The 24796-nt window shown below is 43.3% G+C and overlaps 1 protein-coding gene across 1 annotated transcript in view; it reads right to left on the bottom strand.

Moving 5' to 3' along the window:
* The window catches only part of LOC143774996 (store-operated calcium entry regulator STIMATE-like), a 109816-nt gene extending 85439 nt beyond the window's left edge, over nt 1–24377 (bottom strand). The window contains exons 1-4 of the mRNA XM_077262811.1: nt 24368–24377; nt 22963–23011; nt 20988–21083; nt 18972–19093 (exon numbers count right to left, since the gene is read on the bottom strand). Of these exons, the coding sequence (XP_077118926.1) occupies nt 18972–19093; nt 20988–21083; nt 22963–23011; nt 24368–24377 (277 nt within the window). The remainder of the gene's footprint in view (nt 1–18971; nt 19094–20987; nt 21084–22962; nt 23012–24367) is intronic.
* Between the last annotated feature and the right edge of the window lie 419 nt (nt 24378–24796).

The following is a 24796-nucleotide window of genomic DNA, read 5'->3' as shown; positions in this document are numbered from 1 at the left end:
ACAGCTACAAGGCAAGAGGGAAGTGTCGGGCAAAGCGCCAGAATCTAATAAATGCGCCTTTTCTGGGAGGCTGCGGGCTGCTAGTTCTAGGCTGGGAGGGGGCAATATCCATGGCCCCTTACCAGCCTGAGAATACCGACCCCCTGCTCTGTTATTAGCAACAGCAGGTGTCGACTGATGGGAGCGGTAGTCACATCAGCCAACACCAATGACAAGAGGTAAACGTTATACTTCCGATCATAGCCGCGTTCTCACGCTGTCATTTGACAGCGTGGGAACCACGGCTGTCTGACCAGCGGTGATGATTTTACTGCTGATCAGAAGCGTTATTTGCCGCGCTGTCATGCAAATGACAGCACAACAAACACCCAGTGTTGGGGGAAAGTCCGTGTTCGTGCACGAACAGTAGGTGTTCAGTACGGACGCCGAACTTTACCGTTCGGGTTCACACATCGCTACTGTGGAGAAACGAGGGTCAGTGGTTGCTCTCATCCGCTAGCCCGAGACTGCATGGACCAGGGCTCATCTCACTGAATTCCCACGCTCCTTTTCTCGTGGATGGAATACCACTCAGACAACACAGGGTGAGGGTAGAACAGTGCAGCAATATTTTATTGAACCACTAACAGACAATAACATATAGAACAGTCCCTGCAAAATACACAAGATGGTGCAAATTACAGAGTCTCACCCTTCCGCTGACTCGCCGGGATTAGACCAACAGACTTTGGGGATTTCTACCCCCACCAGTGGCACCCAACTTTTGACAGGCACCCACAGAGAGGAGGTAATGACAAGCTTAGGAAGCTGACAGTCCATTGAGGCATGATGCTAGGTGACTGGAGAATCCCAACCTGGCTTCTGCAAACAGCTCCATTGGGCCAGCTGACCGGAGGGTCTCAACCTGGCTTCCCCAAATGTCTCCTTGAGTTTAATGATGGTCAATGGAGTAGATCTGTATTCTTCCAGCTTGGGCCGTGGTTCCTTAAGCTGGCATCCTATAGAATGTCAAATCTGTGTTCTGCTTGATTGTGCCATGGTGCCTTGACTGTTGTTCTGTAGAGACTCTTCTTTTGCAGAAACATAGAAATCCCTTTTTAAAAACACATATTTGGTTCATGTCATCATCCACTGGTCAGGGTGGTGGTGGTGGGATGAGATTAAATACTTACAATGAGAGTTAATCAATCTGTCTAGTTTGTCCTCCACTGTTTTTCAGGTCAACAAGCTACTTGGACTTATACAATGGCTAATCAACATAATAGCAAATATCGATTGTTCATTGACCCTGCGTCTCTATCATCCAAAGATAGTAACACAAACTGTAAAGAGGTAAACTATAACTATAAGAGGTAAACAGCAGCCATTCAACTATTCAAAAACATCAATTTCAAAAGTCAACATTCAGACTCTTACGACAACAGTCTGTTTCTTGATCCACTAAGGAAAAAAAGGTCTCCTGGCCTTCTGAAAATATACATCTGGTATAATGAAAATTAAATGCTGTATCATCACAACTCTTTTAAAGTTTATAATCACTTTTGGACTCTTTATTGACTAGATACAGAACTAGACAATATACAAAAGAGCTGACTTTTTTACAGTTTAGGCTATGATCACATTTGCATTAACAGGCATTGTTGTAGATTCTATAATTTCTAATGGGTAAATAGCATTGTATGGAAACACATTGTTTACTGTGAAAATGACGAGCACCTTTTGTAACCGACTAACTGATAATCGGGACTCTTGGAAAGATCCTGCAGGGGGGGTTGTGGCTTTCGTCTTCCAAAAAAAAAAACTAATACCATAAAATAACTATTTTATTTAAATTGATTAAAATGTAACAATATCCTAAAACTTTAACACCAGGCAAAAGATGACACTACACTAAATACATAAGATGGTAGGGGGAGGGAGGGGTATGGGTGTCCCTATTGTGTCCTACCCGTCCCTTCCTAATCCCTGCCTACCTGCGGAGGTTGGCACCCTCTTGAGCGCAATATGGCGCCCCCGCTCCTCGGCGGCTTGCCCTTTTATCCCTAAAAGACCCTAGTATACACACAAATAGGGGATACCTAAGTAGTACCTCTACCCTTAAATCCCGTATATATACAGGTATACAACCTTACACCAAACTAAGGGAGATAATTAATTGCCAAACACCATAACCGCATTAAATCCAGTGCAGAAAACAATGATCTGGTACATCAGGTCCTTACATGACCATACATATACATCTAACAAATCCCTAGGGTGATCCCTGCCTGTCAACGGAGGTTGGCACCCTCTTGATCGCAATATGGCGCCCCCGCTCAGCGGCGGCTCACCCTCAGTATCCCTAACCGTCTCTATTGGTAACCTGGAATATTGATAATCTTTTAACAGGAACTATCCCAATACAAAAATCTAAACTAGTCCAGAACCAAAAATTGCTATCAGGGAATCCCAGATCATATAATGTCTATGGGCATACAATATACAACAGACATGGGGCTGCTCAGTGTTTTCACTCAAAAAATCACTCCAACCTCATTTAACAAGATCCTGCAGTATCCCCTACTGAGGTTTATTGATTTGCAACCCCATTAAAGAACCAATTCAATAATATATACTTTTCGCAGTGTTATCTCAGCATGCTTTTAGATACCCCTTAGTTAGAAATTTTACTGAGATATCTTTGTTGTGCATTACTCTTAATGTGTTATTACAGTGTCTCTCAACTTTCCAGTCATTTCCAACTCTACTAAGACCTTTTTTCATATGCTGTACAGTTTTTCAATGTCATCTCAGCATACTTGCAAATACCCCACATCTTAGTTGAGTATTGCACTGTACCCCACAAAAAACTGGCACCAAATCAACCACCAGCAGACTGATAACACCAATAAAGAATGGTCTAGTTTATCTGTATATTGTGGATGTATATATGCCCAATTGAAAAAAGTCAGAGACCAACAAGGTGATGGCACAAATCCTTATTGCTCCCACTTATCTGTAATCATGTATCGCCTCGACGCGTTTCCCTCCCCTGATATAGTTCCTCAGGAGGCACATGGGGTTATCCGTGTCTTCTGACATCAGATTCAAATAGCGCCTGGTTGCAGGGGTCATTACCTTGTGGCCCTTAGGTCTTTAAATAAACACATAGCTGAACTAGGGTAACATCACGTAAGAGAAAACACTGAGGCTCCTGTCTGTAAACTTGCCTCCATTTTCCGGTGCACAATATCCTGTGGTGGATCACAGGGGTATAACCTGTACTGTGTTGATAGCGCTTCCAATTGTGGACCTTGCATTATATTGAACCCAGAGCGCCTTCCAGGCGCTAGAGGTACACCCAGTCCACCAACTATTGCGCATGCGCCGGCGTTCCCCCGTCCCTCGTGTTGTACAGAGCTTAGCCGAGAACTCCCCCATGTCACTGGGTGGATACAGCGCCGGCGTTTCTGCGCACGCGTGGTAGAATACACAGCACCGCCATAGCTCCTTCATATTCCTGACCAGAGCCGGCGATGCTGCTATTGCGCAAGCGCCGTATAGCCCACCTATAACTTACTGTACACACCAGACTTTACCCTGACTGATGTTGGGCAAACCCTTTGACATTTCATCTTTCCTCATGGGGCTAGTGTTGTGAATTCTGCTCTTGGGCTCCCTCCGGTGGTTGTAAGTGGTAGCGCTGCTGTCTCTGAATCGCAGCATTTATCAGGTGTGTTCACTTTTTGCAATCCTGACTGGGCTATTTAGCCTTGCTTCACCCTTTAGTCAGTGCCAGTTGTCCATTGTTCCTGGAGGATTCACATCCCTGCCTGGTCTCTTCTGCTTTGCAGTTCATTTCAACAAAGATAAGTTCTGGCCTTGATTTTTGCTGTCCACATGCTGTGGCCTTATTGTTCAGTTCTTTTCCATGTTTTTGTCTTGTCCAGCTTGGTCTGTATAAGGATTTGTTTAGCCAAGCTGGTATCTCTGGAGATGCAGATATACCCTCCATATCTTTAGTTAGCTGTGGAGATTTTGTATTTTCTGTGGTGGATATTTTCTAGTGTTTTAATACTGACCGCATAGTACTCTGTCCTATCCTTTCTATTTAGCTAGAAGTGGCCTCCTTTCCTAAATTCTCATTTCAGTCTGTGTATGTTTTTTCCCTCTCCTCTCACAGTCAATATTTGTGGGGGGCTGTCTATCCTTTGGGGATTTTCTCTGAGGCAAGATAGTTTTCCCTTTTCTATCTCTAGGGGTAATTAGTCCTCCGGCTGTGTCGAGATGTCTAGGGAGCGCTAGGTACATTCCACGGCTACTTCTAGTTGCGGTGTTAAGTTCAGGGTCTGCGGTCAGTACAGGTACCACCTTCTCCAGAGTACGTCTCATGCTGCTCTTAGGCCACCAGATCATAACAGTACAACTGGCCAACAATGAGTTAACCGCATCTCAGAAGAAGGGAGGAAAGTGCTGAGCCATTTTTTTTTCTGTAATCTGTTATGTTTTTTTCTTTTCTTCCCTCTTTACCTCTGGGTGGCTTAGGAGTTCGGCGCTGGTATGGATGTTCAGGGATTGGCTTCTCGTGTGGATCAACTTGCTGCTAGAGTACAGGGTATTTCCGATTATATCGTTCAGATTCCGGTTTTAGAGCCTAGAATTCCAACTCCTGATTTGTTTTTTGGGGATAGGTCCAAATTTCTGAGCTTTAAAAATAACTGTAAACTGTCTTTTGCTCTGAAACCCCGTTCCTCTGGTGATCCCATCCAGCAGGTTAAAATTGTTATATCTCTGCTGCGTGGTGACCCCCAGGATTGGGCATTTGCCCTGGAACCTGGGAATCCGGCGTTGCTTAATGTAGACACCTTTTTTCAGGCGCTTGGGTTATTGTATGACGAACCTAATTCAGTGGATTATGCTGAGAAGACCTTGTTGGCCATGTGTCAGGGTCAAGAAGCGGCAGAATCATATTGCCAGAAGTTTAGAAAATGGTCTGTACTGACTAAATGGAATGAGGATGCCTTGGCGGCAATCTTCAGAAAGGGTCTTTCTGAATCCGTTAAAGATGTTATGGTGGGGTTCCCCACGCCTGCTGGTCTGAGTGATTCTATGTCTCTGGCCATTCAGATTGATCGGCGCTTGCGCGAGCGCAGAGTTGTGCACACTATGGCATTGTCTTCCGAGCGGAGTCCTGAGCCTATGCAGTGTGATAGGATTGTGTCTAGAGCTGAACGACAAGGATTCAGACGTCAGAATAGGCAGGGCCGGTTTTAGACAATGTGGGGCCCTAGGCAAAAGTTTAAAATGAGGCCCCCAATGCTCACATACTGCACCATGACTCTCAAACATTTTGGTTGTATTGACATGAGCTGAGTTCAGGCCGTTCAATGCGTGTGATCTACAATATTGAAGTCGTTTGGCTCGTTTCTCGGCCTCTTTACACCGGCTAATGAAAAACGATGGGGACAGAACACTAGTAGATGAATCTGTCCCCATACAGTTTCATGTCATAAGCAGCAGGGCTGGCGAGTTGGAGTCAGTGTCCATTTTGGTGGAGTTGGTATCAAATGGACAGACTCTGTCTCCTTATATACATTATATAATACATTGGGTGCAGGATGTGCTGTAATTTTTTCATAATGTGGGAAAGTTATGAAATGTCCTATGTATGAGCATTTTGCTCATTTGTTGCACGAATATATATATATATACACAGCACAAAAATTAAAGAAAAAAACGGGCTTTAATGCCTGCGTGGCGTGGCAGCGTTTCGGATATAGTATGCTATATATAGCATACTATATCCGAAACGTCGCCACGCCATTCAGGCATTAAAGCACGTTTTTTTTCTTTAATTTTTGTGCTGTTTTCCTTTTTTTATCTTTATTACTGGAGGCCAACTGAACTTTGGTTGGGAAAGCGCTGCACGACAACTGCGGTAATATGTGATGCTGTTCCAATTTTGACATATATATATATATATATATATAAACTCTCGTCTGTTTTTCAGCCAGTGTTTAAAAATGTGCATGACACACAAACACACACCACACTCACACGCTATCACTGTGTGTCTATACCCAGCCATATACATATACTAACATATATTCAAGTTAGAGTAATGCAAAAAATGTGTGTATATATATATATATATATATATATATACACACACACATACATACATACATACATACATACATACATACATACATACATACATACACACACACACACACACACACACACACACACACAAGGCACATGCTTATACACACACACATGGCACGCACTTATACACACATACACATACATGGCACACCTATACGCACACGCCATTCACTTATACACACACACATACATGGCATGTACTTATACACAAACACGCATGGCACATACATACATGTACATGGCACGCACTTATACACATACATGGCATGCATTTATTCACACACATACATACAAACATGGCACACATTTATACATACATACAATATACATGACATGCACGTACATACACACACACGGCACGCACTTACAGTATATACACACACATGGCACGCACTTACAGTATATACACACACGGCACGCACTTACAGTATATACACACGGCACACACTTACAGTATATACACACACGGCACGCACTTATATACACACACGGCACGCACTTATATACACACATACACCTACACACACACACACACAGATGCTGTACAACAAATGCTCATTTGATACATGTGATTCACATAAACACACACAGACAGCACACACTATACACTGCACACACCTCAGATACATGTTTTATGCTGGAGGGAATGAAATGTTCCACAATATCAGCTGCAGCCCTCCTGCTCCCAGCAGCACTATCCCAGCAGACACCTCCCTGCCCTCTCCTCTGCTGGGACTGCAGACAAGAGCTGGAGGAGCTGACAGCAGGACAGGAGCCATCATCACCAGGAGCAGCACACACAGTGGGACGGTGCACTTCTACTTATCTGCCAGCTCAGGTTGGTAGCTGCCATCTCTAGCTCCCCCTCCGAGGCTCTGTGCAGGAGGAGATGACAGAAGGGCAGGAGCAGCTCACACGGTGCTGCACTGCTTACCTCACAGCTCGGGTTGGTGGCTGCCATCTCTAGCTTCCCCTCAGAGGCTCCGTGCAGGAGGACAGGAGCACTGGCCAATGAGCGCTTCTATCACTCTGATGGGGGAGGTTCAGTGGCCGCTGCTCCTGTGCTTCATTGCACGCTCCTTTTTCACTGCAGAAACATCCATACAGTCCCTGAGTACATGGCTTGTGGTGACATCATGGTCACATGGCAGGTCACCTGATCGTGATGTCACTACAGGTCCTCAAGCAGTCTCTACATCGGAAGCTTCACTGATAATGCTATTATCAGTGAAGCGTCTGCTGTAGATGCTGGGGGCCCCCAAGGGAGTGGGGGCCCCAGGCAGCTGCCTAGTCTGCCTGGCCCTAACGCCGGCCCTGAGAATAGGTTGTGTTTTTACTGCGGCGATTCTGCTCATGTTATTTCTGATTGCCCTAAGCGTACCAAGAGAATCGCTAGTTCTGTTACCATCAGTACTGTACAACCTAAATTTCTGTTATCTGTGACCCTGATCTGCTCATTATCGTCATTTTCTGTCATGGCATTTGTGGATTCAGGCGCCGCTCTAAACTTAATGGACTTAGAATTTGCCAGACGTTGTGGTTTCCCCTTGCAGCCTTTGCAGAGTCCTATTCCTTTGAGGGGCATTGATGCTACACCGTTGGCTAAAAATAAACCTCAGTTTTGGACACAGCTGACCATGTGCATGGCGCCAGCCCATCAGGAAGATTGTCGTTTTCTGGTGTTGCATAATTTGCATGATGCTATTGTGCTGGGTTTCCCATGGTTACAGGTGCATAATCCGGTATTAGATTGGAAATCTATGTCTGTGACTAGTTGGGGTTGTCAGGGGGTTCATGGTGACGTTCCTTTGATGTCAATTGCCTCCTCCCCCTCTTCTGAAATTCCTGAGTTTTTGTCAGATTTCCAGGATGTATTCAATGAGCCCAAGTCCAGTTCCCTTCCACCGCATAGGGACTGTGATTGTGCTATTGACTTGATTCCAGGCTGTAAGTTCCCTAAGGGCCGACTTTTCAACCTGTCTGTGCCAGAACATACCGCCATGCGGAGCTATGTTAAGGAGTCCTTGGAGAAGGGGCATATTCGGCCATCTTCTTCACCATTGGGAGCAGGTTTTTTTTTTGTTGCCAAAAAAGATGGCTCCTTGAGACCCTGTATTGATTATCGCCTCTTGAATAAGATCACGGTCAAATTCCAATACCCTTTGCCTTTGCTTTCTGATCTGTTTGCTAGGATTAAGGGGGCTAGTTGGTTTACTAAGATTTACCTTCGAGGGGCATATAATTTTGTTCGTATTAAGCAGGGTGACGAATGGAAAACTGCGTTTAATACGCCCGAAGGCCATTTTGAATACCTTGTGATGCCATTCGGACTCTCTAATGCTCCATCTGTGTTTCAGTCCTTCATGCATTATATATTTCGGAATTATCTTGATAAATTCATGATTGTATATTTGGATGATATTTTGATTTTTTCAGATGATTGGGAGTCTCATGTGAAACAAGTCAGGATGGTATTTCAGATCCTTCGTGATAATGCCTTGTTTGTGAAGGGGTCTAAGTGCCTCTTTGGAGTACAGAAGGTTTCTTTTTTGGGCTTCATTTTTTCTCCCTCATCTATAGAAATTGTTGTGAATTTGGATTCTGGGCTCCCCCGGTGGCGGCTTGTGGAATTGGACTTGTCATCCTCTTTCCTGTTTCACCTGGTTCCATCAGTAGTGGGTGTCGCTATTTAAGCTCATTTCTCTGGTGGTTTCTTGCCGGTCAACAATGTTATCTGATGCCTCTCAGTGCTTGTTCCTGCTTCTAGACTACTACTAGATAAGTTGGACTTTTGTCCATGTTTTGTTTTGCCTATTTGTTCCAGTTCACAGCTGAAGTTTTGTTACTGTGTCGGGAAAGCTCTCGTTTATCAGGGATTGCTACTCTGGCGTTATGAGTTAATGCCAGAGTTTAAGGTAATCTCTGGATGGTGTTTTGTTAGTGTTTTTCTGCTGACCATGAAAGTATACTATCTGTCTTCTGCTATCTAGTAAGCGGACCTCAAATTTGCTAAGACTATTTTCCTGCTGCGTTTGTTGTTTCATCTGAACTCACCGTCATTATATGTGGGGGGCTACTGTCTTCTTTGGAATATTTCTCTAGAGGTGAGCCAGGTCTTATATTTCCCTCTGCTAGCTATTTAGGTCTTAGGCCAGAGCTGGGCATCTAGCTATAAATAGGAAATGCTACCTGGCTATTTCTAGTTGCGCGGCAGGCTTAGTTCATGGTCAGTATAGTTCCATCTTCCGAGAGCTTGTCCCTCTATAGGCTTGCTTTGATCTCTGCCTGCAGAGATCATGATAGTTTGACCGGCCCATAAAGTGTTAAAGACCCAGGTTGAGAAAGGAGAGTTATAAGAAGTCTGCTGGAATTTTTTTTTTTTTTTTTTTTTTTTTTTTTCCTCCAGTCTGCCTTGCTGCAGTCTTTTTTCTCTCTCTCCTCCTAATCTCTGTATGGCTCTGTGTGCACCTGACAATAATGGATCTCCAGAGTGTAACTGCGGGTTTGAATAATCTCATCACGAAAGTACAAAATTTACAAGATTTTGTGGTACATGCTCCGGTATCTGAGCCGAGAATTCCTTTGCCGGAGTTCTTCACAGGGAATAGAGCTAGCTTCCTGAATTTCCGAAATAATTGTAAGCTTTATTTGTCCCTGAAGTCTCGTTCAGCTGGAGACCCTGCTCAGCAGGTTAGGATTGTGATTTCCTTGCTCAGGGGTGACCCTCAAGATTGGGCCTTCTCATTGCCAGCAGGGGATCCTGCGTTACGCGATGTGGATGCGTTTTTTCTGGCCTTGGGTTTGCTTTATGAGGAACCTCATTTGGAACTTCAGGCAGAAAAAACTTTGATGGCACTATCTCAGGGGCAAGACGAAGCTGAAGTTTTCTGCCAAAAATTCCGTAAATGGTCTGTGCTTACTCAGTGGAATGAGTGCGCCTTGGCGGCAACTTTCAGAGAAGGTCTCTCTGATGCCGTTAAGGATGTTATGGTGGGGTTCCCTGTGCCTGCAGGTCTGAATGAGTCCATGACAATGGCTATTCAGATTGATAGGCGTCTGCGGGAGCGCAAACCGGTGCACCATCTGGCGGTGTCTATGGAAAAGACGCCAGAAAGTATGCAGTGTGATAGAATTCTGTCCAGGGGCGAGCGACAGAATTTTAGACGGAAGAATGGATTGTGTTTCTATTGTGGGGATTCTACTCATGTTATATCAGCATGCTCTAGGCGTACAAAGAAGCTTGATAAGTCTGTTTCCATTGGCACCATTCAGTCTAAGTTTATTTTGTCTGTAACCCTGATTTGCTCTTTGTCATCCATTGCCACGGACGCCTATGTTGACTCTGGCGCCGCTCTGAGTCTTATGGATTGGTCCTTTGCCAATCGTTGTGGTTTTGATTTAGAGCCTTTGGAGACTCTTATTCCTCTGAAGGGGATTGACTCCACCCCATTGGCTAATAATAAACCACAATACTGGACACAAGTAACCATGCGTATCAATCCGGATCACCAGGAGATTATTCGTTTCCTGGTGCTGTATAATTTACATGACGATTTGGTACTGGGATTGCCATGGTTGCAGTCTCACAACCCAGTCTTGGACTGGAGAGCAATGTCTGTGTTGAGCTGGGGATGTAAGGGTATTCATGGGGATTTACCTTTGGTTTCTATTTCGTCGTCCATTCCCTCTGAAGTCCCTGAGTTCCTCTCTGATTATCAAGATGTCTTTGACGAACCCAAGCTTGGGTCGTTACCTCCGCACCGTGAGTGCGATTGTGCCATAGATTTGATACCGGGTTGTAAATATCCCAAGGGTCGTTTGTTTAATCTGTCTGTGCCGGAACATGCTGCTATGCGGGAATATATAAAGGAGTCTTTGGAAAAGGGACATATTCGTCCATCTTCTTCTCCCTTGGGAGCTGGGTTTTTCTTTGTCTCAAAAAAAGACGGCTCTTTGAGACCATGTATTGATTATCGGCTTCTGAATAAGATCACTGTTAAGTATCAATACCCATTGCCACTGCTTACTGATTTGTTTGCTCGTATAGAGGGTGCTAAGTGGTTCTCTAAAATTGATCTTCGTGGGGCGTATAATTTGGTGCGGATCAGGCAGGGGGATGAGTGGAAGACCGCATTTAATACGCCCGAGGGCCACTTTGAGTATTTGGTCATGCCTTTCGGTCTTTCTAATGCCCCTTCAGTTTTCCAGTCTTTTATGCATGATATTTTCCGCGATTTTCTGGATAAATTTATGATAATATATCTGGATGATATTCTGATTTTTTCTGATGACTGGGACTCTCATGTCCAGCAGGTCAGGAGAGTTTTTCAGGTTCTGCGGTCTAATTCTTTATGTGTGAAGGGGTCTAAGTGCGTTTTTGGGGTCCAGAAAATTTCCTTTTTGGGGTATATTTTTTCTCCCTCTTCCATTGAGATGGATCCCGTCAAGGTGCAAGCTATTTGTGACTGGACTCAGCCCTCCTCTCTTAAGGGTCTTCAGAGATTTTTGGGCTTTGCCAACTTTTACCGCCGATTTATTGCTGGTTTTTCGGATGTCGTTAAACCACTGACTGATTTGACCAGACAAGGCGCTGATGTTGCTAATTGGTCCCCTCATGCTGTAGAGGCCTTTCAGGAGCTTAAGCGCCGTTTTGCCTCTGCCCCTGTGTTGCGTCAGCCTGATGTGAATCTGCCTTTTCAGGTTGAGGTTGACGCTTCGGAGATCGGAGCTGGGGCAGTGTTGTCGCAGAAAGGTTCCGACTGCTCCGTCATTAGGCCTTGTGCCTTCTTTTCTCGCAAATTTTCGCCCGCAGAGCGGAATTATGATGTTGGGAATCGGGAGCTTTTGGCCATGAAGTGGGCGTTTGAGGAGTGGCGCCATTGGCTCGAGGGGGCTAGGCATCAGGTGGTGGTATTGACTGACCACAAAAATTTGATTTATCTTGAGACTGCCAGACGCCTGAATCCTAGACAGGCGCGCTGGTCTTTATTTTTTTCTCGCTTTAATTTTGTGGTGTCATACCTACCGGGTTCTAAGAATGTTAAGGCAGATGCCCTTTCTAGGAGTTTTGACCCGGACTCTCCTGGTAATTCTGAACCCACAGGTATCCTTAGGGAAGGAGTAATTTTGTCGGCCGTTTCTCCTGATCTGCGGCGGTCCTTGCAAGAGTTTCAGGCGGATAGACCGGATCGTTGTCCGCCTGATAGACTGTTTGTTCCGGATGATTGGACCAGCAGAGTCATCTCTGAGGTACATTCTTCTGCATTGGCAGGTCATCCCGGAATTTTTGGTACCAGGGATTTGGTGGCAAGATCCTTCTGGTGGCCTTCCCTGTCACGAGATGTGCGAGTCTTTGTGCAGTCATGTGACGTTTGTGCTCGGGCCAAGTCTTGTAGTTCTCGGGCTAGCGGACTGCTGTTGCCCTTGCCTATTCCTAAGAGGCCTTGGACACACATCTCGATGGATTTTATTTCAGATCTGCCTGTTTCCCAGAAGATGTCTGTCATCTGGGTGGTCTGTGACCGTTTCTCTAAAATGGTCCATTTGGTTCCTCTGCCCAAGTTGCCTTCTTCTTCTGAGTTGGTTCCGCTGTTTTTTCAGAATGTTGTCCGATTGCACGGTATTCCTGAGAATATTGTTTCTGACAGAGGTACCCAATTTGTGTCTAGATTTTGGCGGGCATTCTGTGCTAGGATGGGCATAGATTTGTCTTTTTCATCTGCTTTTCACCCTCAGACTAATGGCCAGACCGAGCGGACTAATCAGACCCTGGAGACATATCTGAGGTGTTTTGTCTCTGCTGACCAGGCTGATTGGGTTGCTTTTTTGCCATTGGCAGAGTTCGCCCTCAATAATCGGGCCAGCTCTTCCACCTTGGTGTCCCCGTTTTTCTGTAATTCGGGGTTTCACCCTCGATTTTCCTCCGGTCAGGTGGAATCCTCGGATTGTCCTGGAGTGGATGCGGTGGTGGAGAGATTGCATCACATCTGGGGGCAGGTTATGGACAATTTGAAGTTGTCCCAGGAGAAGACTCAGCGTTTTGCCAACCGTCATCGTCGTGTTGGTTCTCGGCTTTGTGTTGGAGATTTGGTGTGGTTGTCTTCTCGTTTTGTCCCTATGAGGGTCTCTTCTCCTAAGTTTAAACCTCGGTTCATCGGCCCTTATAGAATATTGGAGATTCTTAATCCTGTTTCTTTCCGTTTGGACCTCCCTGCGTCCTTTTCCATTCATAACGTTTTTCATCGGTCGTTATTGCGCAGGTATGAGGTACCTGTGGTACCTTCAGTTGAGCCTCCTGCTCCGGTGTTGGTTGAGGGTGAGTTGGAGTACGTTGTGGAGAAAATTTTGGATTCTCGTGTTTCCAGACGGAGACTCCAGTATCTGGTCAACTGGAAGGGTTACGGCCAGGAGGATAATTCTTGGGTCAATGCATCTGATGTTCATGCTTCTGATCTTGTTCGTGCCTTCCATAGGGCTCATCCTGGTCGCCCTGGTGGATCTGGTGAGGGTTCGGTGCCCCCTCCTTGAGGGGGGGGTACTGTTGTGAATTTGGATTCTGGGCTCCCCCGGTGGCGGCTTGTGGAATTGGACTTGTCATCCTCTTTCCTGTTTCACCTGGTTCCATCAGTAGTGGGTGTCGCTATTTAAGCTCATTTCTCTGGTGGTTTCTTGCCGGTCAACAATGTTATCTGATGCCTCTCAGTGCTTGTTCCTGCTTCTAGACTACTACTAGATAAGTTGGACTTTTGTCCATGTTTTGTTTTGCCTATTTGTTCCAGTTCACAGCTGAAGTTTTGTTACTGTGTCTGGAAAGCTCTCGTTTATCAGGGATTGCTACTCTGGCGTTATGAGTTAATGCCAGAGTTTAAGGTAATCTCTGGATGGTGTTTTGTTAGTGTTTTTCTGCTGACCATGAAAGTATACTATCTGTCTTCTGCTATCTAGTAAGCGGACCTCAAATTTGCTAAGACTATTTTCCTGCTGCGTTTGTTGTTTCATCTGAACTCACCGTCATTATATGTGGGGGGCTACTGTCTTCTTTGGAATATTTCTCTAGAGGTGAGCCAGGTCTTATATTTCCCTCTGCTAGCTATTTAGGTCTTAGGCCAGAGCTGGGCATCTAGCTATAAATAGGAAATGCTACCTGGCTATTTCTAGTTGCGCGGCAGGCTTAGTTCATGGTCAGTATAGTTCCATCTTCCGAGAGCTTGTCCCTCTATAGGCTTGCTTTGATCTCTGCCTGCAGAGATCATGACAAGAAATGGATCCGGTTAAGGTTCAGGCCATTCATGATTGGATCCAGCCCACATCCGTGAAGAGCCTTCAGAAATTTTTGGGCTTTGCTAATTTTTATCGCCGTTTCATTGCCAACTTCTCCAGTGTGGTTAAACCCCTGACCGATTTGACGAAGAAAGGCGCTGATGTGACGAATTGGTCCTCTGCGGCTGTTTCTGCCTTTCAGGAGCTTAAACACCGATTTACTTCTGCCCCTGTGTTGCGTCAGCCGGATGTTTCTCTTCCTTTTCAGGTTGAGGTTGACGCTTCTGAGATTGGGGCAGGGGCCGTTTTGTCTCAGAGGAATTCTGATGGTTCCTTGATAAAACCGTGTGCCTTCTTTTCTCGAAAGTTTTCGTCTGCGGAACGCAATTATGATGTCGGCAATCGTGAGTTGTTGGCTATGAAGTGGGCATTTGAGGAGTGGCGACATTGGCTTGAGGGGGCCAAGCACCATATTGTGGTCTTGACCGATCATAAGAATCTGATTTACCTCGAGTCTGCCAAACGGCTGAATCCTAGACAGGCCCGATGGTCCCTGTTTTTCTCCCATTTTGATTTTGTGGTCTCGTATCTTCTGGGTTCTAAGAATGTTAAGGCTGATGCCCTCTCTAGGAGCTTTTTGCCTAATTCTCCTGGGGTCCTTGAGCCGGTCGGTATTCTGAAGGAAGGGGTGATTCTTTCTGCCATCTCCCCTGATTTACGACGGGTTCTTCAGGAATTTCAGGCTGATAAACCTGACCGCTGTCCAGTGGGGAAATTGTTTGTTCCTGACAGGTGGACTAGTAAAGTGATTTCGGAGGTTCATTGTTCTGTGTTAGCTGGTCATCCTGGGATTTTTGGTACCAGAGATTTGGTTGGTAGGTCCTTTTGGTGGCCTTCTTTGTCACGGGATGTGCGTTCTTTTGTGCAGTCCTGTGGGACTTGTGCGCGGGCCAAGCCTTGCTGTTCCCGCGCTAGTGGGTTGCTTTTGCCTTTGCCGGTCTGTTGTGAATTTGGATTCTGGGCTCCCCCGGTGGCCGCTTGTGGAATTGGACTTGTCATCCTCTTTCCTGTTTCACCTGGTTCCATCAGTAGTGGGTGTCGCTATTTAAGCTCATTTCTCTGGTGGTTTCTTGCCGGTCAACAATGTTATCTGATGCCTCTCAGTGCTTGTTCCTGCTTCTAGACTACTACTAGATAAGTTGGACTTTTGTCCATGTTTTGTTTTGCCTATTTGTTCCAGTTCACAGCTGAAGTTTTGTTACTGTGTCTGGAAAGCTCTCGTTGATCAGGGATTGCTACTCTGGCGTTATGAGTTAATGCCAGAGTTTAAGGTAATCTCTGGATGGTGTTTTGTTAGTGTTTTTCTGCTGACCATGAAAGTATACTATCTGTCTTCTGCTATCTAGTAAGCGGACCTCAAATTTGCTAAGACTATTTTCCTGCTGCGTTTGTTGTTTCATCTGAACTCACCGTCATTATATGTGGGGGGCTACTGTCTTCTTTGGAATATTTCTCTAGAGGTGAGCCAGGTCTTATATTTCCCTCTGCTAGCTATTTAGGTCTTAGGCCAGAGCTGGGCATCTAGCGATAAATAGGAAATGCTACCTGGCTATTTCTAGTTGCGCGGCAGGCTTAGTTCATGGTCAGTATAGTTCCATCTTCCGAGAGCTTGTCCCTCTATAGGCTTGCTATGATCTCTGCCTGCAGAGATCATGACACCGGTCCCTGAGAGGCCTTGGACGCATATTTCTATGGATTTTATTTCGGATCTTCCGGTTTCCCAGAGGATGTCAGTTATCTGGGTGGTTTGTGACCGGTTTTCTAAGATGGTTCATTTGGTACCTTTGCCTAAGTTGCCTTCCTCTTCTGATTTGGTTCCGTTGTTTTTTCAGCATGTGGTTCGTTTGCATGGCATTCCGGAGAATATTGTGTCCGATAGAGGTTCCCAGTTTGTTTCTAGGTTTTGGCGGGCCTTTTGTGCTAGGCTGGGCATTGATTTGTCTTTTTCTTCTTCATTTCATCCTCAGACAATTGGCCAAACCGAGCGAACTAATCAGACTTTGGAAACTTATTTGAGATGCTTTGTGTCTGCTGATCAGGATGATTGGGTGGCTTTCTTGCCATTGGCCGAGTTTGCCCTTAAAAATCGGGCTAGTTCTGCTACCTTGGTTTCACCCTTCTTTTGTAACTCTGGTTTTCATCCTCGTTTTTCTTCGGGGCAGGTTGAGCCTTCTGATTGTCCTGGGGTGGACTCTGTGGTTGACAGGTTGCAGCAAATTTGGGCTCATGTTGTTGACAATTTGGTGTTGTCCCAGGAGGGGGCTCAGCGTTTTGCTAACTGTCGTCGGTGTGTTGGTTCCCGGCTTCGGGTTGGGGATTTGGTCTGGTTGTCTTCCCGTCATGTCCCTATGAAGGTTTCTTTCCCTAAGTTTAAGCCTCGGTTTATTGGCCCTTATAGGATTTCTGAGATTATCAATCCAGTGTCTTTTCTTTCGGCCCTTCCAGCCTCTTTTTCCATCCATAATGTTTTTCATAGATCTTTGTTGCGGAAATATGTGGTGCCCGTTGTTCCCTCTGTTGATCCTCCTGCCCCGGTGTTGATTGATGGGGAGTTGGAGTATGTGGTTGAGAAGATTTTGGATTCTCGTTTTTCGAGGCGGAAGCTTCAGTATCTTGTCAAATGGAAGGGTTATGGCCAGGAGGATAATTCTTGGGTTGTTGCCTCCGATGTTCATGCTGATGATTTGATTCGTGCCTTTCATTTGGCTCGTCCGGATCGGCCTGGGGGCTCTGGTGAGGGTTCGGTGACCCCTCCTCAAGGGGGGGGTACTGTTGTGAATTCTGCTCTTGGGCTCCCTCCGGTGGTTGTAAGTGGTAGCGCTGCTGTCTCTGAATCGCAGCATTTATCAGGTGTTCACTTTTTGCAATTTTGACTGGGCTATTTAGTCTTGCTTCACCCTTTAGTCAGTGCCAGTTGTTCATTGTTCCTGGAGGATTCACATCCCTGCCTGGTCTCTTCTGCTTTGCAGTTCATTTCAACAAAGATAAGTTCTGGCCTTGATTTTTGCTGTCCACATGCTGTGGCCTTATTGTTCAGTTCTTTTCCATGTTTTTGTCTTGTCCAGCTTGGTCTGTATAAGGATTTGTTTAGCCAAGCTGGTATCTCTGGAGATGCAGATATACCCTCCATATCTTTAGTTAGCTGTGGAGATTTTGTATTTTCTGTGGTGGATATTTTCTAGTGTTTTAATACTGACCGCATAGTACTCTGTCCTATCCTTTCTATTTAGCTAGAAGTGGCCTCCTTTGCTAAATTCTCATTTCAGTCTGTGTATGTTTTTTCCCTTTCCTCTCACAGTCAATATTTGTGGGGGGCTGTCTATCCTTTGGGGATTTTCTCTGAGGCAAGATAGTTTTCCCTTTTCTATCTCTAGGGGTAATTAGTCCTCCGGCTGTGTCGAGATGTCTAGGGAGCGCTAGGTACATTCCACGGCTACTTCTAGTTGCGGTGTTAAGTTCAGGGTCTGCGGTCAGTACAGGTACCACCTTCTCCAGAGTACGTCTCATGCTGCTCTTAGGCCACCAGATCATAACAGGCTAGATGTTAAATACCCTCCAGCTATGCTACATGTCCCTTAAAAAAGAGACTAATGCCGCATTAATTTATCCTCAAAGGAATACCATAGCATTACTGCCTTACCAAATACGCGGCAGCCGAATTATAATAACGGAGCTCTTAATAGTAAAAAGTGGCCACAGTTATATGTCCCCTATTATCACTATTGGGATCATATACGTCTGTATATATTATTTAATGTATATTTATAATCTCATATTCAACAGACAACAATAACCAAGTACAGAATTTAGGTAAACTTGTTATATTGTACCATAAAAGAGAAACCCCTTCATTTCCACCTCTTACTGGGTTCTCAGCACATTTCTAGAACATGCACCATCTCTTAGGTCCATATTGTTGTGGCTTTCCCAATTACCTTATTTTTCAACCTTCTGACAGCAGCGTGAAGGCTGCAGCTGATCAATGACCACTGATATACTGCTGTAAGGCTTAAGTGATAGAAACAATGTCACAAGATCATTGGGGGTGGGGCAAAGCACTCAGAGCAGAGGAACAGGGCTAGTCTGAGATGTAATCAAGCATGCTTTTTTTTTTTTTAAATTCAGCCAATTGAGGGCATTCAAAACGGTTTTTCCAATAGTGGACTACCTACCCTCTTTTTATTTTTATCTATCAGCACTCTGATGGCTCTATATCTGCACAGAGATTGCACTAGTATTTTGTGGTCTACGGAGTGAAAGCTATTTCTCTTTGTCTTTTATACATTATATTATATTATTTTATTATTATATTTTTAAACTGAAATTATGTTTATTAAATGTGTATATGAGTATGGTTTTATTTCCAAAACATATTAAAACATTAAAATCTTCATCCAATCCAGAATATAAAAGGAATGGTGGACATTAAACAAATGAAGTGTAAAAAACACAATACACCTTAGGAGAATAAAAAGAAGCACAAAATACAGAATATTGATTCTTACCATATTCACCAAATACAAGTAATGTACATCGTCTCCTCTGCACGATCATGGAAACAAATTTAACACTCAGCCATATAAGTATCATTCCAAGAGTTGCATCCAGCAGAAAATTAATCAGGTATCTGTACAGAGGTAATAGGATTAAAGTGGGATACTTAATAAGAACACATTTGTACTGCAACAAGTTAGAAAATGCGGCACTTCTTTGCAATGTATAAGGTAAAAGCATGCATATGCCATAAGTAGTGTACTAGTACACACAACCATGGAAATAATAATAGAAACATAAGTAATGAAGGCAGTCAGATAAAACTTGCAGGAAAAAATGATCAGAATTATGCTCTAACTTTCCTTTAGGTTTTTACCCTAATCTTATGTTACTAATGAATTTTACAGACAAAAGGATTGTTTATGAAGACTTGGCATCAATGAGAATGAAACCCCTCAATGAAGATACACGGGAAGATAGGTAATGTCATGCATAGACATTGGATAACTGGTCTGCTGTTAGCATTAGTTTTGCTCAAGTAATTAGGCCTGTTTTCTTTCCTATTGAGGAGTGCCTAGTTGGAGCTGCCAGACCTCTGTAGTATGGGCTTACCTGAAAGCTAGAGGTGTAGAGGGAAGTAAAATCGCGTTTTACTTGAGATAATGGCGAGTCAAAATATTGGAATCTGAAGGCACATTTACAAGGCTGATTATCATGAACAAGCATTTTCTAACTGTTGGCCCATTTATACACTAGACAAAGGAACACAAATCTCATTCGTTGAGTGAAATTATTTTTAAGCCTGCTTGAAAATGATCACTCTTGGTAGCACATCATTCTGTGTTAACAGGAGATGTGCTGCCGAGAACAATTACATTCTATGTACACATTAATGATAGTTCTGTTTACCAAGAAGCGCGGTCAGCCTTTATAAAAGAGTCTATTAAATGACCGCCGATCGGTTTACATGTAGCTGGCGGTTATGGAACAGCAAGGGTAAATATTTTCCTGATCTAGGTATGTTAGCATATCTAGACCGCTGCTGCGAGATTATCCTCATTCCTACATAAATTAAAGGTTTATTAGCTTCCCATGGACTAGTGTCAGGCACATAAGCTAAGACTCCACTTATTAGATCATTACAGTTCTTTGCCATCTTTAGTGACAGCATGTTCTGCTGAAGCCTAAGTGCTTTGTAGCAAATTTTTGTAAATGCCTGTTTACAGTGGTCAATTACCATTATAGTTAATTAGCAAGTGTGTCTAAAGAATACTGACAAATATATGATCATTCGTTGTCACTAGGTACTTCTCATAAAAGTGAGGAACTTCGTCCTAAACAGTAGACAAGAATGTCCTGAAGTGAAATGGTGTAAGGTTTCTCCTTGTGGAGAGTGACATACCAGCTCTGGCTTGTCAAGGTAAGGAGGCTTATTCGTCATGCAATGCTCCTCAGGGAAATTTAATATGCAAATTGCCTCTTCGGAGAAAAAGAGGACTTGACGAGGGCCAACAGCCCGAAACACCGTGTCTGCGAATTGAGATACCGGTTTGGGTCTTATCCTAAGTCACATTGCAAGACTCGTTAAAGGGTTGATTGTGACTTGTAGGATCGCTACTTCCAATTTGTGGCGCTATAGAGTTCAAGTCCTCTTTTTCTCTGAAGAGGCAATTTGCATACTGACATGAAATGGTCATTAAATATTTACCCTTGGGTTTTTAAAGATGTTTGTCTGACAGCTAATTTACATATCTGGACTACTGCCACCTTAAAAATACCAGTAAAGTAGTAATACTGGTGTGATGGTCTCCATACTCCCATTTCCACCCAAAAAATAATAAATGCCCTCACCTTTCTGTAGGCCTTTGCTAACCACCAAGACTGTTTTTCATCCTGTAAATAAGTGTGTTGTGCGCATAACCTGCTAGTCTGATTTACATGAAGCCAATGTCATTAAACCAGCAAGACACAAGCAAAGGACACTGATGTTCTTTATTCACACATATTGTCAAATAGGCGATACTTACAAAGAGCAAGGGTCCTCTTCCGTCAGATTCGAGAGAAAGATATTAGTGAAATGAATGAAGAGAGCACCGATGGCCTGTTTAGATGTGTCAAATAACCTAAAGATTTTAAAATATAAATACATAAAGGTAAACAAAAGCAATATACACAAATAGTAAACCTATATACCATGGGTAGCTTCAACTAACCCCAAACATATAATTCACCCAGAAACAAACCGAATACTGACCCATTCATCTGTCAGTGGTCTATGCAAAACATTTGTCAAAAGTCATCATTCCCAGTATATAGCTCATTTTGGTCCATATTTCACAATTAGGAAACACTCAATTTCATTTTGCAATTGTTAGAAACAAGTAAAAACGGCACTAAATTGTAAAAAAAAAATAAAAGGAACGATCACATTAGAGAAAACCATTTTAAAAATGTGGTCTTGGGTTGATCATATATTATTTTCAAAACTCCGGCACACCATAAATTCGAATTTCTCAATATAATTAATATACCAGGGGTCGTGGGAACGCTGCTTTTGGTTTGGACCTCTACTATAGGTAAGCAAGGACTTTATATTATATTTGTATACAGTGTTGGACTGGGGAGCCAAGGGCCCACCAGTAACATTGACTTTAGGGGGTCCCACTTTTCACCTGCACGCAAATATTACACTACCCTCATTCGCAAATTTACCTATATCTCTATATAATAATAAACCGGGTAGTTTGGTTAATGAATGATGAGATGCTGCTTTTTTCTATAGAGTGAATTAAGTGAATTATGCCAAGTACTGCCCATACAATGGGGTTGGGGGCCCAGATCTGCACAGGGGCCCACCGGGGTATTCCCCTGGTACCCTATGGGCCAGTCCGAGCCTGTTTGTATATAGGTATATCCTACAACTATTCACAGCATAAGACAGCTTATGATATTTCGGGGCACACATTCTGTGATTGTTCTTTTCACCGGCTTGTCCAAGTCCTATTTTGACCTACAGTCTTTTCCTTACCTACATTCATGTCTCCTCCTTTTCCCCTATGTTTTTGTACTGTGTCAAGTTGATTTTATGTGTGATTATTTAATCAAATTTATTCATTGATTTATTTTCTGGTGGTTTTCTTTTTACTCCTTTTTTTGTCTTGGATATATTTGCGTAGATGTCCTTTGACTGGTCAGTATTTTGGTTTTAGGGGATGTCCACACGTTGCGTTTTTGCCTCATTTTTCATGATTTTTTTTTAACATGAAAAAAAAAAACAGCAACTTTTTCCCTTCCCAGCAAAGCGAAATTTCATGCATAAGCTGATAATTTTTTCTTTGTAGGTTTGATGCAGTTTCAAATCTGCAGCATTTCAATTCTTTTTGCAGCATTTTTCACCCAAATAAATGAGAGAAAAACACATGGAAAAAAAACCAGATAAAAAACATGCATATTTTAAGCTGCAAATACTGACTGTGTTTTTTATAGAACATGCATATTTGAAATCTGTCTATGATTATTAGCAGTATCGATCAAAACAAGCAAGATTGACATGCATTGATTTTAAAGTGTATTTATAAAGAAATTAGATTTTACGGAGTGCCAGACTTTTGAAAAGAATTTAGGATTACTTCTTGGAGTCAGAATAAGGTCCTACGCACCCACCACAATAAGGGATACAGAGTAACCTTCCATGACAGGTTGCATGGTGAAGCGTTACAATGAGGGGCATTTACACTGCAAGATAATCATGAACGAGTGTTACTCACGAAACTCTCGTTTTCAACATCACTCGTTCATGATTACCTTGCAGTGTAAACAGCTTGCTAGGGACAGCCACCATAATTGTTCAAACCTATTAAATAAACAGACAAACCCCACTTCCTGACAAATTTCACTGTTACTCTGGCTTCATCAAGGGTATGGTGAATCTGGATTAATGATCAAACATGTTGATTGATTGGGGAACTTGTGTGAATTAGAAACATATAAGAAACTGCTAACCATATTCTCCATGGACGCCTTTCTTCTTTAGGTTCCCTCCAGCGTTTTACTGGAAAACAAAAAATTATAATTTTTTGTAACGGTAACTAAACATATGGATCAAGTTTGTATCATTTGTATAGAACAGATTGCTATAATCAAATAACTAGGGCTGTAACTTATTTTACTTAAGACCCTTCCTCTGTAAAATATTAGAACATTTTTCAGAAGAGGTGCTTACTAAGCAAAACAAATCTAGTAATTTTTAACTAATGAACTGGTACACGAGAGATGCAGCTAGGAAGCAAAGTACATATCTTCCACTCAACAAAATGCAAAAGAATTCTTTGCACAAATTGAAATAAAAAAGTGTAATAACGTGAAGTAGGCCAAATTGTTTCTTTTCTTAATACTAGGCATTATAAATAACATGTCATCTATATTTATTTCAATATGACTACCAAAATTATATACCGTAAGTTTTTGGTGAACTTTTACAAATTAATCAGCTAGTGGTGGAATCCAACTAATCTAACATGTATAGCGATTTGGATTTAAAAAGTAACCTTTAATTATTTATTAAAAATCTGCAACTACCATAAACAAACAAAATGAAAATTTGTGCAAGGTGCGAAAGACAAACAACAATCAAAGTACTGCAGGATGCATCATACGCAGATGGGGTATTATATCATAGCACCCCTTTATCTGCTGTGCTTAGATCCCTAATAACCACACCACCCCTAGTATTTACCAAACCTGAAACAAAAAATAGCAAAGTAAGGGGTATGCGTATGTACCATAAGGATCAAATCAGATTGGGATTTAATAACACCAAATCACCCCTAATCTGTGCAATCTCCACATACAAGGATGATCAGACACACATTACTGTGTAAATAAATAAAAAATAGAACCATAGTAGGAAAAGCATTTCAAATGGGTTTAACTTAAACTAGTCCAATGACTCTGTACATCCTCTTAGGGCCCAAGACCCTCCACAGAAAAGCCCCTCTTTTAAAACCACATCAAAAAAATCAGGGTCCAAAATAAACAGGGGTTAATAATGTCAAACATGTCAATGTAGAGGAGATGTCAATTACTGCAACTATTTTACAGCTTATGCATATTCAGAAATTACCACCTTCCCTCTTAGAACCTCAAGGGGATTGACACCGTAAACAAGGCATCCTAGAAAAACTGGAAAGGTCTCACCCGCATTAAAGTCACAGGGACATGACCTTCATCCGGATACAGCGGTTTGACCACTTCAAAAGACCCCCTCCCGACGCGTTTAGCTTATGCTCTTCAGGGGATATAGTGGGGCCAGCATACTAGTGCCATCATAGAGACGCTGTAATAGTGTGTGGGCAGGTGAGAGTTGTCCGAACTTATTCTCGCGCCCTGCAATCAAATGCTGCCATACCTCCGGTCATTACCGTGCGTTAATACCTCCGGTCATTACCGTGCGTCACTTCCACTCTTGAAATACATGCAAGATCCGGAAGTATAATGTGTGGAACGCAAGTCCAACCCGGAAGTTAAAGAAACTGTCTCTGGGTCCACTGTGGAATGCAAGCGCTACTGTAACAAACAAGCGCGGTCCACGGGTACGCGCATGAGCAATGCTCCGCTATGCACTATACCCAAATGGATTGCTTTCCAAGAGAATTGCCCCTCAATTATAACAGCACATAAAATCAGCTGCTGGGCATTATCATGTTATAGGTCATAGAAACACGATCTATAACAGTACCACTTTGTTATGTGCAGGTTTCACTCCAAGGAAATCACTATATAAGCGATCTAGGACAGAACGCTGTAAGACAGGGTTATTTGGGAGAAAAAAGTTATA

This window comes from Ranitomeya variabilis, chromosome 5 (assembly GCF_051348905.1).
Source record: "Ranitomeya variabilis isolate aRanVar5 chromosome 5, aRanVar5.hap1, whole genome shotgun sequence".
NCBI classification, from domain to species: Eukaryota; Metazoa; Chordata; class Amphibia; order Anura; family Dendrobatidae; genus Ranitomeya; species Ranitomeya variabilis.
The sequence above is the reverse complement of the archived record's forward strand: the minus strand, read 5'-3'. Positions and strand labels throughout refer to the sequence as shown.